Raw genomic sequence first — 17,172 nt, 5'->3', positions numbered from 1 at the left:
CTATTTCTACTTGTGTCATTTTGGTAAGAGGTTTTCTAAGAATGCTTTTATTTCATCTCTGTTTTCTAATATATTGATATAAATGTTTACATAATATCCACCTTTTTATCTTTTAATATTTATGGGGATGATTCTCCTTTTCGTTCCTAGCATAGACTATTTGTACCTTCATTCCTTTTTTCCTGATAAGTTTTGCTGAGATTTTATTAGTTTAATTAGTTTCAGTTTAGTTTTGTCCATCAGAAAACCATCAATTTGCTCTTTTGATGATCTCTTTTATACATTTGTTTTCATTTTCACCTATTTCTGCTCTAATCTATATTATATTCTTTCACCTTTCTTCTGTTTTAATTTGATAATTTTCTTCTAAACTCTTGAAATAGATATTGTATTAGTCTGCTCAGGGTGCCATAACAAAATACCTTAGAATGGATGGCTTAAACAACGGAAATTTATTTCTAATGGTTCTGGAGGCTGGAAGCTTGAGATCAGAGTGCCAGCATGGTCAGGTTCTGGTGAACCTGGTGAGGCCTCTTCCTGGCTTGCAGATGACTGCCTTCTTGCTGTGTCCTCACATGGCAAAGAGAGAGTGAGTGAGCACTGTGGTGTCTCTTATAAGGAAACGAATACTGTTGGATCAGAACCCTATTTACACCTTCCCCCTCCCCCAGGATGTCATTTAACCTTAATAACCTCCATAAAGGCCCTATGTCCTAACACAGTCACATTGGAAGTTGAGACGTTAGCATATGAATTGGGGGAGGGGGCAAATGAGTTCATAGCAGATAACCTAGATCATTGTTTTTTAGATTTTCTTCACTTCTTATTTGAAGTCACTTAAAGTCACGAACTTCCCACCAAAAACAGTATTAACTTTATCTCACAAATTTGCCTGTGTTGTATATTACTTATTTTTTAGTTAAAAATATTTTCTAAATTTCATTGTGATTTATTTTTATATTTTGGCTTCATGGTTACTTAGGTTATCACTTTTCAGAAGTATTTTCTAGTTATGTTTGTTTATTTCTAACTTAATGCCACTGTGACTAGAGAACATATGCTGATTCAATTCGTTGGAATTTATTGAAATTGACTTTGTAGGCCAGCATGTGGTCAGTTTTTGTAAATATTTTATGTGTATTTGAAAAAAATATATATTCTGTAGTTGTTGGCTACAGTATTCTATGTGTTACCAGGTCCAAGCTCGCTCTGCTCGCTGCACGACAGGCCAGTAAATTGGGAGACGAGGTGTTTAGGCAAGGAGTAACAACTTTATTCAGAAAGCCGGCAGACCGAGAAGATGGCGGACTAGTGGTCCAAAAAACCATCTTGTTGGGATCTGGATGCCAGTTTCTTTTATAGAACAGAGAGGGGGAGGAGGTGAGGAAGTGAAGTAAAAAGGCCATTTATATTGCAAAACATCTCACTTGGCCTGCATTGGGGAGGGAATGTGTTAGTTTCTTCTTTTCTGCAGCCATTCACAGGTGGGCGGGGTCAGATTCTCTCCCTGTGAGCTGAACAAAGGCACTTTAGTTTAAGGTTCAGGCAGAGAGGCAGGGTTCCCTGAGGCAGGCCATTACGCATGATTATAATAACAAAAGCAACAAAAAGCAAAGGTTAAAGTCAAAGAAAGAGATCCAACATGGAGTCAAAATTGGCTGTTCCCTGTTACATATATATATTGATTTATTCAAGTTTTGTTGAATTGTTTAAATCTATCTCATTAAATTTTTTGTTTGCTTGTTCTGTTACTTGAAGAGTGGTGTTTAAAATCATGGGCATTCCTTTTTTGGTTTTGTTAATTTGGGCTCTTATATTCTGAAACTATGTGATTAGGTAGATACAAATTTAGAATCATTATGTCTTTTTGTTAAATTGATTCTTTTATCAGTAAGTAGTATTGCAGTGCCCACCACAGTATCTTTTTAGGCTTAAACATTCAGACTTACAAAACTATCATAGGCCACAGTTTACAACTGCCTGCTTGGGTGGATACAGGCTAGGAAACACAGCATACCAGCAGGGAGCATCAGACAAGTTTAGGAGGTATTCTCTTTGGTCACTTCAAACAACAGCTTTGATGTGAAGGAAAACAAGACTCACTGGGTGTGTTATGAGCCCCCCTTGACCTAGAAGCCCTACCCCACAGTAGCAGATATCTCTTATAACAACCCATGAGCATAGCTTGTAGGTTTTCTGCAAGGGACACAAAAAGATCATCACATTAAGAGAAGCCTAAAGCTTTAGCTTCCTACTATATTGCAACATTCATTCTTGACTTATTAAAACCTGCTGTAAATTGGTGCTTGTACCACCTTCCCAGTAATGTAAGGACTTTAGAACTCTTTAACTCCATTTACTCCTTCCGTCTTATGTAATATTGTTGTGTGTTTTATTTCTAAATAGGTTAACTCCCATAAGAAGTATTATTACTGCTTTCTACAATTAGTATTCCATTTAAATTAACCCACATATTTCTCCTTTTGCCACTTTTCATTTCTGCCTGCATCTCCATACTTCTGTTTGGGTTCATTTTTCTTCTCTTTACTATTTTTTTAGTGTGAGTTGTTGACTAAAAAATTATTCACAACCTAAAAGTTGAGAGTTATGTTTTATTGGGCGGGAACTTTTAGGACTTCAAGCCCAGGAGGCAGCATCTGAGTAACCCTGAGAGAACAGCTCCGAGGAGGCAATGGGGGAAGCCAGGTTATATAGAAGTTTTACAACAAAGGGCAGGTAGTCAGGAACATCAAAAGATTATTGTTCATTAAAGAAAACCAGATATCCCAAGTTAAGGAATTTAGCACTTTTCTGTGTATAGGAAGATGCAAGAGTCTGGGCTCACTGAAATCATTCCTTTGATATGCACCTCAGCTATCTTGGGCCAGTATCCTGTGTTTTCACATCCTGAGTTTCCTCAGGGCTCACCGTGGGGAGTGGCTGCAGTCTGATGGCTGCTAGATGGCAGGTATTCTTCCTGAGTTTCCTCAGGGCTCACCAGCTCACCATAGGCTGTGGCTGCAATCGCTGATGACTGTAACATCCTTTGTTTACTGATATGGCAGCCAGTATTCCATTTATCAGAGGCTACAGCTGATTAGTTTTCTATCAGTTTCATTCTGGACATGTCTTTATTTTGCCCTGTTTTTAGTGGAGTATTTCTGCTGGATATCAAATTTCAGGGTTGGCACCTCTTTTTTTCTGTTTATCTTTGGAATTCACCATTACGTAAATGTTAGACTTTTCACCGTGCCTCTTACGACTTTTATGTGTTGTTCTATATTGTTTCATCTTTTTCTCTCCTACCTTCAGTATGGATATTTTCTTCTGACCTATTTTTCACTATACTTCTCTCACTGTGTCTAATCTGCTCTTAAAGTCATCCATGGAGTTCTTAATTTTAATTATTGAAATGATCAGTTCTAAGATTTCTATTGTAGAAGTTTTTGTTCCAAAATTCTCTATCTTGTTACATAATTTCTTGAATGTTTTGATCATAACTACTTTAAAGCCTATCTGACAATTCCAGTATCTAGATTTCATATGGATATTTTTAAATTTTCTTTTTTTTCTTGGTTTTCACTCAAATCCATACTTTATGCATGTTTATTTTTGCCTGTGTGCTGGACATAGTATATGAAAAATTGTAAAGGTAATTCAAGGCTCCGTATGATGTTCCCTTTCTCTTAAGAACATGCGATTTTGCCTTTGTAAGGTAGCTAGTCTAGGGGGAGAGTACCTTAATGGGAATTGAAATTATTTGAACCTGGTCTTCAGTCCTTGTGAGGACTTGTGTATTTCCAGTTTACCCTGGCACCTAAAGTCTCGCCCTTTGGGGACTCAACTAAAAGCCTAAGCTGTTGACCATTCTTTTTGGTATGCCCTGCACTCCAGTTTTGGTCCTTCCAAACATGAGACTCCCAATTTTAATGTCTTTCTTAAGCTCTCAGTGTTTGCTTCTACTTTTAGAACTGGCAGTTCTGAACTCTGAATACAAAGTTCACTTTTATTGGCTTTCTTTCTCTCTCAGATCTTGGCGCCATTAATTCTCACTACCTTGGTACCTTTTCTGTGTTTTCAAACACATATTTTTCCTTTTTAGATTTTGTCCAGCTTTTGCTGTTAGGAAGAGTGTTGGTCCAAGACCACCTAGTCGTCAATTGCCAGAGCAGAAACCCATGGTATCGTTTTAAAATTAAGCTTGTTAGTATAGGGGAGTGTAATGGCATTTTGTGTATTGATGTTTTTTATCCAGAAAATTCACTGAATTCTTTTATTAATATTATTTGTTTTTTATTTTTCCATATGGACAATCATGACACTTAGAAATAATGAGAGTTTTGTTTTCTCCTTTTCAATCCTTTCATCTTTAATTTCTTTTTGCCTTACTGGACTGGCTAGCATCTCTATATACTGTTTAATAAAACTGATATTAACACATGTCTTTGCCTTATTTCTGGTCTCAAGTTATATAACTTCAACATTTACCTTTAGTGGGATCTTTGCCAAAGTATGGTGTGTGTGTTTGGGGGGTTTGATAAGAGGTTAAAGAACTTCTCATCTAGTCTTTGTTTGCCAAAAATTTTTATTATGCCTGGATATGGAATTTTGTAAAATGTTTTCTCCCACATAAGTACTATTTTATTTGCATAACATTCCTTTCTTACTTCAGACACTCATCTTGGATCACTTTCCTTTTGCCAGTGTTTAATTCCTCCTATAGAATTTCCTTGAGTGAGTGAGTCTCTGTTGATGATGATATTTAGTAGTTTTCATTTGTCTTTAGGCATCTTTATTTCCTATACTTTTCTTCACTGAAGGATATTTTTGCTGAGTAAGGAATTCTGGGTTCTGAATTGTTTTCTCTTAGCATATTGATGGTAATTTTCCATTGTCTTTTCAATGTTGCTCTTGTGGAGTCCAGTGTTCTTTGAATGTATTTGAGAGGGCTGCCCGTAATTGGCCTAACTTTATTTTTTAAATTCATGATTATTAGATTTATTCAGGAAAAAAGACTTCATTTTAATATAAAAAATAAAAATAATCAAATATTTGACCTGTTGATTAGTACTTTTGCATATTTATAGCATAATATTTATATCAAAATGATAGATCAGGTTTATAAAGGTAAATCTGTAATCCAGTGTAACATATTAGAAAAACTTCAGAATTATTTGGAAATTAGTTTATTTATATCTTAATGTAGTTTTAGTACTATGTATTTTATTTTAGAAAGTGTTATAAGTAACATGACTGTGGTAACAACTCATTTTTAATTTTAGTGGATTATAACATGAATGTGTACTATATATTATAATTTCCTGTTAATCAGTGTTCACTTAACTAGAAATTCATTGCTGACAGTTAATTATTAGAAGTTAATTATTGAAACTGAAGACCCTGATATCAGCACAATGCTTATATATAAAGGCTTCCTGCAGAATTAACCCTGTAGTAAATATTTGTGCTTTGTAGAGCATGCAACTGAGCTGTCAGATATTCTTTATCTTATTTAGTTCAACTCTGCAAGGAAATACGAATTTCTGACTGAACAGCTTTTAATGCATAACACATTGATTAGTCTTACAATAAATCAGAGAAAATAAAATTTTGTGTTATTGATTAGCCTAAAAAGGAAGACTATTTAATTAGATTTTACTATGGTATTAAAAGAACAGTTGGCCTGTCTTCCTGACTTCATAATGATTATGGCAGAAGCTGTCATCAACTGATTTTAATTATGTAAACTTCCAAATGTTATACAATTATTAATTTATTTTGTTGAACCCTGGGAACGAGGTGCCATTACTATTCTCATTTTTCAGATGTGGAATCTAGATTTCGTGTTGGTTGTGACCAAACTCTAATTTTTTTTTTTTTTTTTTTTTTGATGATTTTGTTTCAGGATATGATGGCACCTATAAATCTGGGGGAAAAGACCATTTATTTAGTTTCATTCTTTGAAGGCTTACAACGCATTATTTTATTCACTGAAGATCCAAGGGTATTTAAAGTGACATATGAAAGTGAGAAAGCAGAGTTAGCAGAGCAAGAAATTGTGTTGGCATTACAAGACGTTGGAATTTCTCTTGTCAACAATTATACAAAGCAAGAAGTAGCCTATATTGGCATTACAAGGTTAGATGCGTTAAAATTTGGATACATTTAAGTGATCAGTTCTTAATCATTAAGAGTGGTGATTGTAAAATCTAAAATGAGTTAGTTTAAATTTTCTGTTTTGACTATTCATTGATACTAATCTAAGGTAATGCTAATTTTAAAGTGCTTTGATGCTTTTTTTTTGCCTTTTGAGATAAAGACATACCAAAAATCAAATTTATTTCATCATGTTGTTGATTTTCCCAGCTCTCTAAAAATTAGATTTCTTCAACTTCTCAAAGGTATATTTTCTTTCTTTAATATGTCATAAGGAAATGTTTAACTGTTCACTACCGCCTACCACAGTGCAGGGTACACCACAAATCTAATCTTTTTCTATGAGTTTGTTTGTTTGTTTTTGAAGTACATTTGATATGCAACACTATGTTAGTTCCTGGTACATAACATAGTGATTCAGTATTTCTGTTCATTACAGTGATCACAATAAGTCTAGTTACCATCTGTCACCATACAAAGATATTATATTATTATTGATTATATTCCCCACACTGTACATTTCACTTTCTAATCACTTTCTATCCTTGGCACTTTAAGATCTAATAAGATAATACTGTATTTACCATTTCCCACATAAGTCATCACCAGTAAAACTCTTTTCTTTCCCTTTTGCACTTAATATTCCTGTTTAAAAACACTTAAAATTAATTTATGTATATTACTGCCGAATTTGAGAGCGTTTCTATATTGCAGTCTGTATAACAAGGATAATGTAGTTTTAATCCTTTACTTGAGTTAAACTCTCAAATAAATATATAAATTAAAGGTATATGATACAGATTTGACTTTGTTTTTCTATGTAAATTCATCTAGAAATGCCCCTGACTTCTCCTTGAATGGTATCCATGCCATTTAAAAAGTCATATTGAAGGGAATTCCCTAGCAGTCCAGTGGTTAGGACTCTCTACTTCCTCTGCAGGGGGCACGGGTTCGATCCCTGGTTGGGGAACTAAGATCCTGCATGCCACTCGGCGTGGCCAAATGAATAAATAAATAAAAAGGCATATTAAAACTATTTTCTTAGAAATTTTTATTGTTCCCAAAAAAGTATTTTTATTACTTAAATAAAAATGTCAAATAGATAACAGATTTTAAGCCTGTGAAACCTGATATGCGCTATCTCCTATGCTAAATGATGTGAATGCAAAGGGGATTAATACATGGTTTCTACTTTTCTGTTTATTAAGTGAACATAAATTTCAGAAATAAATAGAATAAATAAAATTAAATAACTTACATACTTAAGTAAGCAAAACAAGTGAAGTAATTTTAGAATGTGGATAGATTTTTAAATTCTGCATTTAAGTCTTATAGCAATTTTTTAGTAAATTAGGTTTGTTCCATTCACACTCTCTCCTAGATTACTATTTCACACTTTATCCCTTTTTAAACCCCCATTCTCTCTCAGCTCACTGCCTTGCATCTTACTTCACCGAGTAAATTGACACAATCAAAAGGGAACGGCCAAAGACCCACTGCCAATATCTCAGCTTCCTATGCACCAATATTTTTTACCTATACATTACAGTGACACATTTCCTAGTTATCATAGATACATTGTATGTGCTCCTATTTAAACATATGTTTCTACTTTTGCACTATATTTCATTCACTCTTGCCTCTTGAGACATTGATCCAGCAATTCTCTTCTTTTTTTCTCCTACCTCAATAATTTTTGGCTCCCTATTGAATTGTTACAACCAGTGTAATTTCTTTCAACTAAAAAAAATTCTCTTGAACCTACTTTTCCTGCTACCTACTGCCCATTTCTTTGCTTTACTTTATAGCCAAACTCCTTAGAAGTGTTATCTATTACAGAAGATATATTCACTATCTCCAATTCTTTTTTTACCCATTTTTTCTTTAACCATTCGGAACAGGTTTTTGCTTTCAGTGTACCATGACACTGGTCTCGGTAAGATCACCAGATCACCAGAGACCTAAGTATTGCCAGGTCCAGTGTACAATTACTGGTCTTTGTATTGATTACGTTCATAACATTTAACACAGATCCCTCCTTGATACAGTGTCCTTGATGTTACATCCAGGATATCTCACCACCTTGGTTTCTCTTTCTGTTCCAACATTTCTTATTCTCACTTATTGGTTGCTTGTCTTTTTCTCAACTGCTTAATATTGAGTACCTTGAGGCTCTCAGACCTTAGTCCTCTTCTCTGTTTCAGTTTTGATTTCAAATACCATATATATGCCAAAAACTTCTAGAAATATATCTTCAGCCAGATTTTTGTCCTGAACTCCAGACTTATCTATCCAACAACTTACATAAAATCTTTACTCAGGTATCTAAGAGACTTCTTAAGCTTTGTAGTACGTAAAACCAAACTCCTGATCTCCTTCTACCAAAACCTGCTTTCCCACTGGAGTTAATGACAACTACATTCTTCCAGCTGCTCAGGCCAAAAACTTTGGAATCATCTTTGATTCCTTTCTTTATCTTACACCCCACATTTAATCCATCTAAAAGTAGTGTTTTGGATCTAGCTTCAAAACACACGTAGAATCTGACCACTTTGTACTGCCTCACTCTTAGACCACCGTAGGCAGAGCCATCACCATTTTTCTCCTGGCTTACTACATTACATTCCTAACAAGTTTTCCTGTTCTAGTGTTCCTCCCTTTTTTTTCTTTCTTCCCATTCCAACACACAGTACATTCTTAAACCTTAAGTCAGACTATGTGGCTGATTATCTTCGCATAATCTGTCAGTGGGTCCTCATCTCAGAATAAAACTCAAAGTCTTTACAGTATCCCCAAGGCTTTACGTTATTTGGCCTCTGGTTATCTGTCTTACTTCATCTTCTACTCTTAATGTGTTCCAGGCATGCCAGCCTCCTTGCTCTTCTACCTGGACTACAGGCATGCTCTGCTTGGAGTCTTTGCTCTAGCTTGTCTCTCTACCTGAAATGTTGTTCTTCTCTTCTGTGCTGGATAACTCCCTCATCTTCTTTAAGACTGTTGAAATCTCGCCTTCTTAATGACACCTCTGGTGGCCATTCTATTCTGATGCTGCAACCCCTGCCACTTTGCATATCCCAGTACTCCACATCCAACTTACCCTGTCTACTTTTTCTTCTTTCAAAAGCATTTTCACCTCCTAATATATTAAAATATGCTAATTTACTATTTATTGTCTATCACTCCTCAGGTAAAAGAAAGCTCCAATATGGCAGAAATGTTCACTGATAATCTCCCTGCCACCTAGAGTAGTGCCTAAATAGGAGTTTAATAAGTATTGGTTGAATGAATTCATGTTTTTAAACTTGTAATATGCTTGCTTACAACTAGGGATATTGCAAAAATTTACTGAAGGTTTTTCAGTAATGGTAATTCATGTAATAAACCAGTTAAAATGAAAATGTTTATAAATTAGTACCATGATTTTTGCTTTCATATATAAGTTCTGATGTGGTTTGGGAGACAAAGCCCAAGAAGAAGGCAAGATGGAAGCCAATGAGTGTAAAGCACACTGAGAAGTTAGAGAAAGAATTTAAGGAATATACTGAATCTTCACCATCAGAAGATAAGGTTATTGAGTTGGACACTAACATTCCGGTAATATTTTTAAGTACTGATATGAAGTTTTAATTTTTATCTGTTGTAATTAGATGAATCACAAGTTAGTTTTTCAGGAGAGACTAGTTTGTTTACAAAACAATGAATCCTATTATACATACTTTATATAGAATATTTTAAAGGGATAGTTCTCTGTATCAAGATTCAGACTTTCTTAAGCTGCTAATGATCTACTCCTTGGTTAACAAGAAGGCAATAAGTTGTTTAGTTTTATTTTTAAAACTGTTAAACTGTTATCACTTTATTTTTTTGAGAAATTTTAGTAAAGTTATATAAAAAGTGATAAAACCAAGTTATAAGGATTATATGAATATTTTTGTGAATTGTATGGATATGGGGTATAAAGATCTCAGTCAAAATCTCATCAAATATTTAGCCTACTATTTAATATTATCTTTAAAGTTTTTTGATACAGATTTCTAATTTTAATCAATTAATAAATAAAGAGAATTCCATGTTTGTGTGTGTGTGTGTGTGTGTGTGTGGGCATATTTTTCAGGTTCGCTTCACACCTAGTGGTACTAACATGAAAATTCTGCAGCCACATGTAATAGCTATAAGAAGAAATTACCTTCCAGCATTAAAAGTAGAATATAGCACATCTGCACATCAATCATCATTTAGAATTCAAATTTACAGAATACAGGTGAGTTTGAAAAGATAGTCAAATTATATTCTAAAGGAATATGGCAGTAAATGTGTTCGCATCGTCTGTTTTGTCTAGTACTTAAGTTTCATTGTTGGACTAGAGTTTTTGATTCCTTCTACTTCTTAAATTTTGTTATTCTAGTCAGGTTCTATAATTAACATATTAATATACTGACCTGTTGTTTGTTTTCTTAGATCCAAAACCAGATACATGGTGCTATATTTCCATTTGTGTTTTACCCCGTTAAACCTCCTAAGTCGGTCACCATGGATTCAGGTTTGTTTGTATTTTTACATTGCCATAAAAATGGTTGTATTAGCTATTTGGTTTCTTTTACTATAAAAATATGAAGTGAAACCATTCTCAAGTTTAGTGTCTATAGGATTGGAAAATTAAACAGCTTGAAAAAAGACCAGGAAGTACTCAACTAACTTCAATAAAACTGAGTGAATACTGAAGAAAAGATTATTTAGAAATATATATATAATGTTTAGAGATATTAATTTTTAAAAAAGATTACTAATTTGTAAACCCCTAATTTAAAAGCCACTAGAGCCTTTGAATAAAAAGATAAGACTCTGAGTCTGTTTTCACAAAGACTTCCTAATGATTCTAATGCATACTTCTGGTTTAAAATCACTAATTTAAAGGATCAGTTAACCTTAGAGTGAATACAGATAATTAAAAAGAACAATCCTGGAGTCTGAAATTAAGGTTGTGATAGATCTTACAAATATCAGTAATTTTAATTGATACTCATGATTTAGCAAATAATTTAGTTGTCCACTGTGATGTGTATTAAATTGCAAGAAAATGCTTATCTTTTGTTTAAAGCATCATTAATCATATTTATTAATCTCTACAGCACCAAAGCCCTTTACAGATGTCAGTATTGTCATGAGATCTGCAGGACATTCGCAGATATCACGTATTAAGTAAGTGTCTTAATACATTTATTGTGTGTGCATTTAATGTTTTAATTTAAATATGAGTTAATTGTACTCTTAAATAAATAAATTTCAGATGAGTCAAAGATTTAAGTGTAAAATATTAAATTATAAAGGTCATAGGAAAAATCAATTATTTCATAATCTTGGAGAGTCAGAGGGCTCCAAATGAATTATACCTAGGTATTAACAGTAGTCATTTCTGAATTGTGTATATTTTGTTATTTTGTTTTTTATTTGTTTTCTCTATTAAGTTGTCTATAATTACTGCATACTGTTTTAGAAACAAGAAAATAATATTTTCAATTCAGTCACCACCCAGTTCAAAAAATAGAACACTGACAGAAACATCCATCTATGTATCACTCCCGTATTTCTTGTTTCCTCCACCCTATCACCAAGATAAATACTATTTTTATTCCCTTTTTAAAATACTGTTTTATTGTTTATGTGTACCTAAACATTATGCTTCTTACTTTGCCAAAATGTTTCCTAATTAAAAAAAATTTTTTTAACTGTAAATATATCCTGGGACTTGCTTTTTTCATTCAGATTTTTACTAAAATTTATTTTGTTGTATGTAGCTAGAGTTTATTTATTATAACTAGTATGTAATATTCTCTTGTGTGACTATATACCACGGTTTACTTACCGATTTCCTTTTTGTAGGCATTTTCATATTATGAGTTTGTTGCCATTATGAATAGTGTTGCCATGACATTTTTTAATTCATTCACCTAAGAAGTTCTAAGTTTCGATGTTTTAATATTTATCTAATATTTTTTCCTATATAATTTTGTTAATGCAGTTAATCGATGATTTTAAAATGTTTTTTACCTTGTATTATAGGTATTTCAAAGTGTTGATCCAAGAAATGGATCTCAGGTTGGATCTTGGGTTTGTCTATGCTATATCAGAACTTATGACAGCAGCTGAAGTAACTGAAAAAACAGAGGTAAAACTTATAATAATATGATGGGAAGAATTAGGGAAAGAGGAGGACTTAAAAAAATGGTAACATTATACATTCTTAAATGTATTAAAATGGTTTTAAAAATTAAAATTTTTTTATTATGCTGCCATGGTTCTACATTGGCAGATAACACATTTTCAGATTATAGAAGTTGGAAGCAAGACAAATAACCTTTTTAAGATGACTTAGCAAATAGGAGGAAAGGTTTTAGGCCAGTAGTAGGGGGAAGAGGATAATCAGTCATGTTTACATCACTTTTTTCCTATTTTATTTTCCTGGGTTACTTTTGTGTTGATTAATAATTTAGAAATTTGGATATGACCAGGATATTTGATGAGAAAAGGGATAAGGCAAATAAAAGGTTGCATATACCTACACACATATTCCATGTACTTTAAACCATCTTTAGATTACTTATAATACCTAGTACAATGTAAATGCTATGTTAATAGTTGCCAGGGTGTGGCAAATGGAAGTTTTGCTTTTTGGAACTTAATGGATTTTTTTTTTTTTTTTTTTTTTAATTTTCAATATACAGTTGGTTGAATCCACTGATGTGGAACCTTGTGGATACAGAAGGTCAACTGTATACTGAAACAGTGCTGGATACTTGTCCCCCTTTCTCCAAGGCTTATTATTGTTATTGGTTTATTTATTAGTTCAGTGACTGGCTGGATTATTTTATTGAAGTCTACCCCACCCCCACCCTTACCTTTCCCTGCATTGTTCAGCCTTTGATGTCGCTCCTCAGGGAGGTGAAGATTTGGGACACCTACAGTTACCCTGGAATAAAAGTGGTTTTTACAGGGCTCTCTGCATTTCTTTCCATGATCACAGCCGCTAATTGCTGGATGATTGCTCTGGTTTTTTTCAGTAATGCCTTAGGGCATAAATTGCTCTACAGACTAATCCAGTCAAATTTGGCCTCCTTTGAAGGAAGTGATCTGAAGATAAGTGTTTGATATTTGTTCCAACCCCATCTCTTTCCCCAGTTCTTTCACAAAAACTAACAGGCCTACAGTTTAGCCTGTATCTTCACTGAATCAAGGATTTTCCTCCCAGTTGCCTTTCACCACAACATTCAGTGTTTCCTAGAGCACTCTTAGGCCTGAACTTTACATGTTGTTGTAAATGAAGTCAGTTTCTTTGGGAAGAGATTAGGAGCTATCTGTTTTAAAGTCTACTCCCACCCCCCCACCCCCCACCCCCGCCCAGGCAATATCTCTGGACCAGAGCTTTGGAGCTCTGGAGGTGGGCCAAGGGTGATCAGACCTCAGTATTCTCAGTGGTGTCACACCCAAGTAGAGCCTTTGTTCTCTGAGTGGAGGCTGGGCAGAAGAGGGAAGCTCCTTCTTCCCATGTAGTTTAGCCTCAGCAGCTAGTAGCTGGGGGCAGGATGAGAAGTGCTGACCTCTGTTCCTCCCAAGAAGAAAGTCTTCCAGTTGGAGGTGGGGTAGAGAGGGAACTCTGAGTTCTTGGGTCCACCAGTCTAGATTGGAGTTCTGGCTTACTGAGTTGGGAGGGGGAACTGAGAGAATGGTCCTTTTTCAAATACCACAGACTCACTTTTCCTACCAAATTTTTATAGATTTTCTTGAATAGATGTTTTATTTGGTTATACCCTTAGGACCATTCATAGAGGCCTGAAAAGTTTGTTTTTTTTAAATAGATTTTACCAGTTTCACTGGAGAGCTAAAGAGCTCCTTACACCGTTATCCCAGAAGTGAATTTCTGGATATACTTTTAATAAGGTTATCATTTTGAAGTTTTTGTTAATCAGTTAAAATGTGAATGTTGGGCCATTTCTCAACACACAGAAGTACTAGATTTTTGAGCATTTGGAAAAGAAGTAGTGTTGATTATCAAGAATGAAAGCACTAATCACTTCATGAAAAATTACTTTCAGTGCCTTCCCTTTTTTGTATTAGTGACCTTTGTAGATGTCAGTAATGCATTTATCAAAAAGCTACAAGTACATTATGATTGTATTATTCCTAAGAAAGTGTTGATGGATTAGTGGCCTTTTGGAATAAAATCTATGGTCACGTGAAGAAAACCTTAGTGTCTTTTAATGCACTGGATGGAAACATGTAAGATATGCTTATCAGCTTGTGAGTGACCGAACTTTCCTAACAGTAGAGATGTTAGTTTCCCTTCTAAAGCAGTAAGTTCCCAATCATGAGCAATGTTGAATCTGGATATTATGGGGGAGTATTCTGCAGCGTGTGAGCTATTAGCTTAATACTTATACAGAAATATCCCTTAAATTTTTAATATTTTATGTTCCTTTATAGGTTGAACTTTTTCATAAAGATATAGAAGCTTTCCAAGAAGAATATAAAATAGTTTCATTAGTAGATTCATCACAATTCAGTCTCTATGAATACTTTCATATATCTCCTATCAAGGTAGGGGAAAAATAAGTCATTTTTATTATCCTTGATAATCTAGGTAATAGCAGATTGATTTGATCTCTTTGGGGGAATACAGCATTTAAATTATGTTCTTTAATAGTATATAAATTCTATAACTTCACAATTACAAATATAAGTAAATAACAAAGGAATGATAACTTTTAAATTTTTATTTATTATTTATTCTTATAATAATTTTTTATCATGTGGAAATAATAGTGGAGCCACCTACAGTATGTGTTTATATGTTTACATCTAGACATAACATTATGTTAACTTGCTATCCATTAAGGTGTTGAGTGACAATTTTCAAACTTTTGTGTATGATATTAGTATAAGTTTGAAATTAATTTATAAAGTAACCTTGATTTAAAAATTGAAGATTGAATGGAACTAAAAGTAAGTTCTTAACATAAAATTTCTTTTTTTTTTTTTTTTAGAGAGGGGTTGTTTCTTCCTTTATTTATTTATTTATTTATTTATGGCTGTGTTGGGTCTTCGTTTCTGTGCGAGGGCTTTCTCTAGTTGTGGCAAGCGGGGGCCACTCTTCATCGCGGTGCGCGGGCCTCTCACTATCGCGGCTTCTCTTATTGCGGAGCACAGGCTCCAGACGCGCAGGCTCAGTAATTGTGGCTCACGAGCCCAGCTGCTCCGCGGCATGTGGGATCTTCCCAGACCAGGGCTTGAACCCGTGTCCCCTGCATTGGCAGGCGGATTCTCAACCACTGCACCACCAGGGAAGCCCACATAAAATTTCTATGAGTTAACTTACATAATACTTGAAGAAAATTCCTGTATAACTACTTATACTATATGTAATACATATAATACAAACGTGCTTTTTAACTAGCTTTACCATGCTAACTTAATTCTAATAGTTGAAACGTTCACTTTTGGAGATATTTGAGTTAATTTTCAACAGTTTCAACTTCTAGATTGTTAATGTTATTAAAAAATATATGAAGATTAATATTTTCCTAGGTTTACCAAAAGAATTGGATTGAACTAAATGTCATACATTACATGGTTGAATTTAAATTTTTTAAAGGGCTGTTTAGATTTTAAATTCTTTTAACATTCCAGTTATTAATTTTGATATAATCTAGGTAACTTTGAAATCTTATTTATGGTATAGTGAATTTAAGATGATATTGAATTTTAAGAGTTAAAACTGTCATTATGAAGAAAGTGCTTTAAATATTTCTCTCTTTATCTCTTTAGTTGCATTTAAGTGTTTCACTGAGTTCAGGTGGCAAAGAAGCTAAAGATTCAGAACAACCTGAAGGACTGATGGCAGTTCATTCTTTAAATCTTTTGCTGAAGAGTATTGGTGCCACTCTTACAGATGTACAAGATGTAGTTTTTAAGTATGTTTAATATTCAAATGTATAAATTGATGAAAAGTCCATTTTATATTTACATTAAAATTTTATAAGTGAAAAAGTATGTAAAGTACATTGCAGATCATAGGTTGAATATGGTTTTTTGCTGTTAAATGGAATATAATTTAAGTAACATATTGCCTGGTAACCCTTAACTGTTAAATAACAGAATAATTATTAAATAATTTCCTTAAGAAAGAGGGACAGAGGTCATGCAAGTTTGTGTGTTATATAAGGCCTTTTTGGCCTAGGGAAGGATTCCTAAGAAACTGTGTATACCCAAAGGTGTGATGTGTGGTGCTTAAAAGATGTTGCTTTAAGGCCTGTGGGATCAAGACTCTTCAAAGCATATGTGACTAGAAGAAAATGAATGCCATGATAGCAGAAATGAAGGGATCAGTTTAAATGTTACAGTCAAAAATTTAATGTGAGTCATAATGTAAGCTATTAGACTATCTGACCAAAGAGACTGAGAGAGTCTGAGTGGAGACTTTAGATGAGCATGACCTTTGCAGATAGCACCTAGAGCTATTATTAAGAACAGTAGTAAGAATCAGTGAGTCTAATAAGACATAACTGTAAATCTAGATAAAAGTTAGGAAACAGTCAAATTAAAAAACACAAGTTTGAAGACATCAGAAATAGGATGAGATTTCTAATCTTGCTGCTGTCCTATCCTTAGCATAGAACTTCCCAATTAGTGGATCCAGGTATATGCTGTGAATAGGTTATAAATAACCTGAGGGTGATTCTTCAGCTGTCAGCTGATCAGGCAGGACCTGCAGCAGCTGAACCCTGGCCATTCTTGAGCAGCCTCTTCCATTTATCTCAGTGCTCAGGCATTTCCTGTGTGCGCCATGATAGGACAGAATTGAGAAATATAGTTCATGTCCAGGCGTCAGACCCAAGGGGTCTCTAAATTGCCTGAATTATGTGAAAATATGTGTATATTGATGGCTTTTCTGAAGATAAGATCCATAGCTTTTATCAGATTCTTAAGAGGGTTCTTTGACCAGAATATGCAGAGATGTATATA

General features: G+C 34.0%; 1 protein-coding gene across 4 annotated transcripts in view; it reads left to right on the top strand.

The window, feature by feature from the left end:
* Positions 1-17,172, top strand: part of VPS13A (vacuolar protein sorting 13 homolog A) — a 265,169-nt gene that overhangs the window by 210,366 nt on the left and 37,631 nt on the right. For all 4 annotated transcript variants that reach the window (XR_014266082.1, XM_082470763.1, XM_082470764.1 and 1 more), the window contains exons 54-61: positions 5,906-6,138; positions 9,597-9,750; positions 10,271-10,417; positions 10,615-10,696; positions 11,286-11,355; positions 12,217-12,322; positions 14,635-14,748; positions 15,976-16,121. Coding sequence is in view for 3 of the 4 variants with exons in the window: in XM_082470763.1 (XP_082326889.1) it covers positions 5,906-6,138; positions 9,597-9,750; positions 10,271-10,417; positions 10,615-10,696; positions 11,286-11,355; positions 12,217-12,322; positions 14,635-14,748; positions 15,976-16,121 (1,052 nt within the window). In the remaining variant the exon portion in view is untranslated. The remainder of the gene's footprint in view (positions 1-5,905; positions 6,139-9,596; positions 9,751-10,270; positions 10,418-10,614; positions 10,697-11,285; positions 11,356-12,216; positions 12,323-14,634; positions 14,749-15,975; positions 16,122-17,172) is intronic.

Source organism: Balaenoptera physalus (assembly GCF_965194825.1).
Source record: "Balaenoptera physalus genome assembly, chromosome: 7".
Taxonomy (NCBI): domain Eukaryota; kingdom Metazoa; phylum Chordata; class Mammalia; order Artiodactyla; family Balaenopteridae; genus Balaenoptera; species Balaenoptera physalus.
The sequence above is the reverse complement of the archived record's forward strand: the minus strand, read 5'-3'. Positions and strand labels throughout refer to the sequence as shown.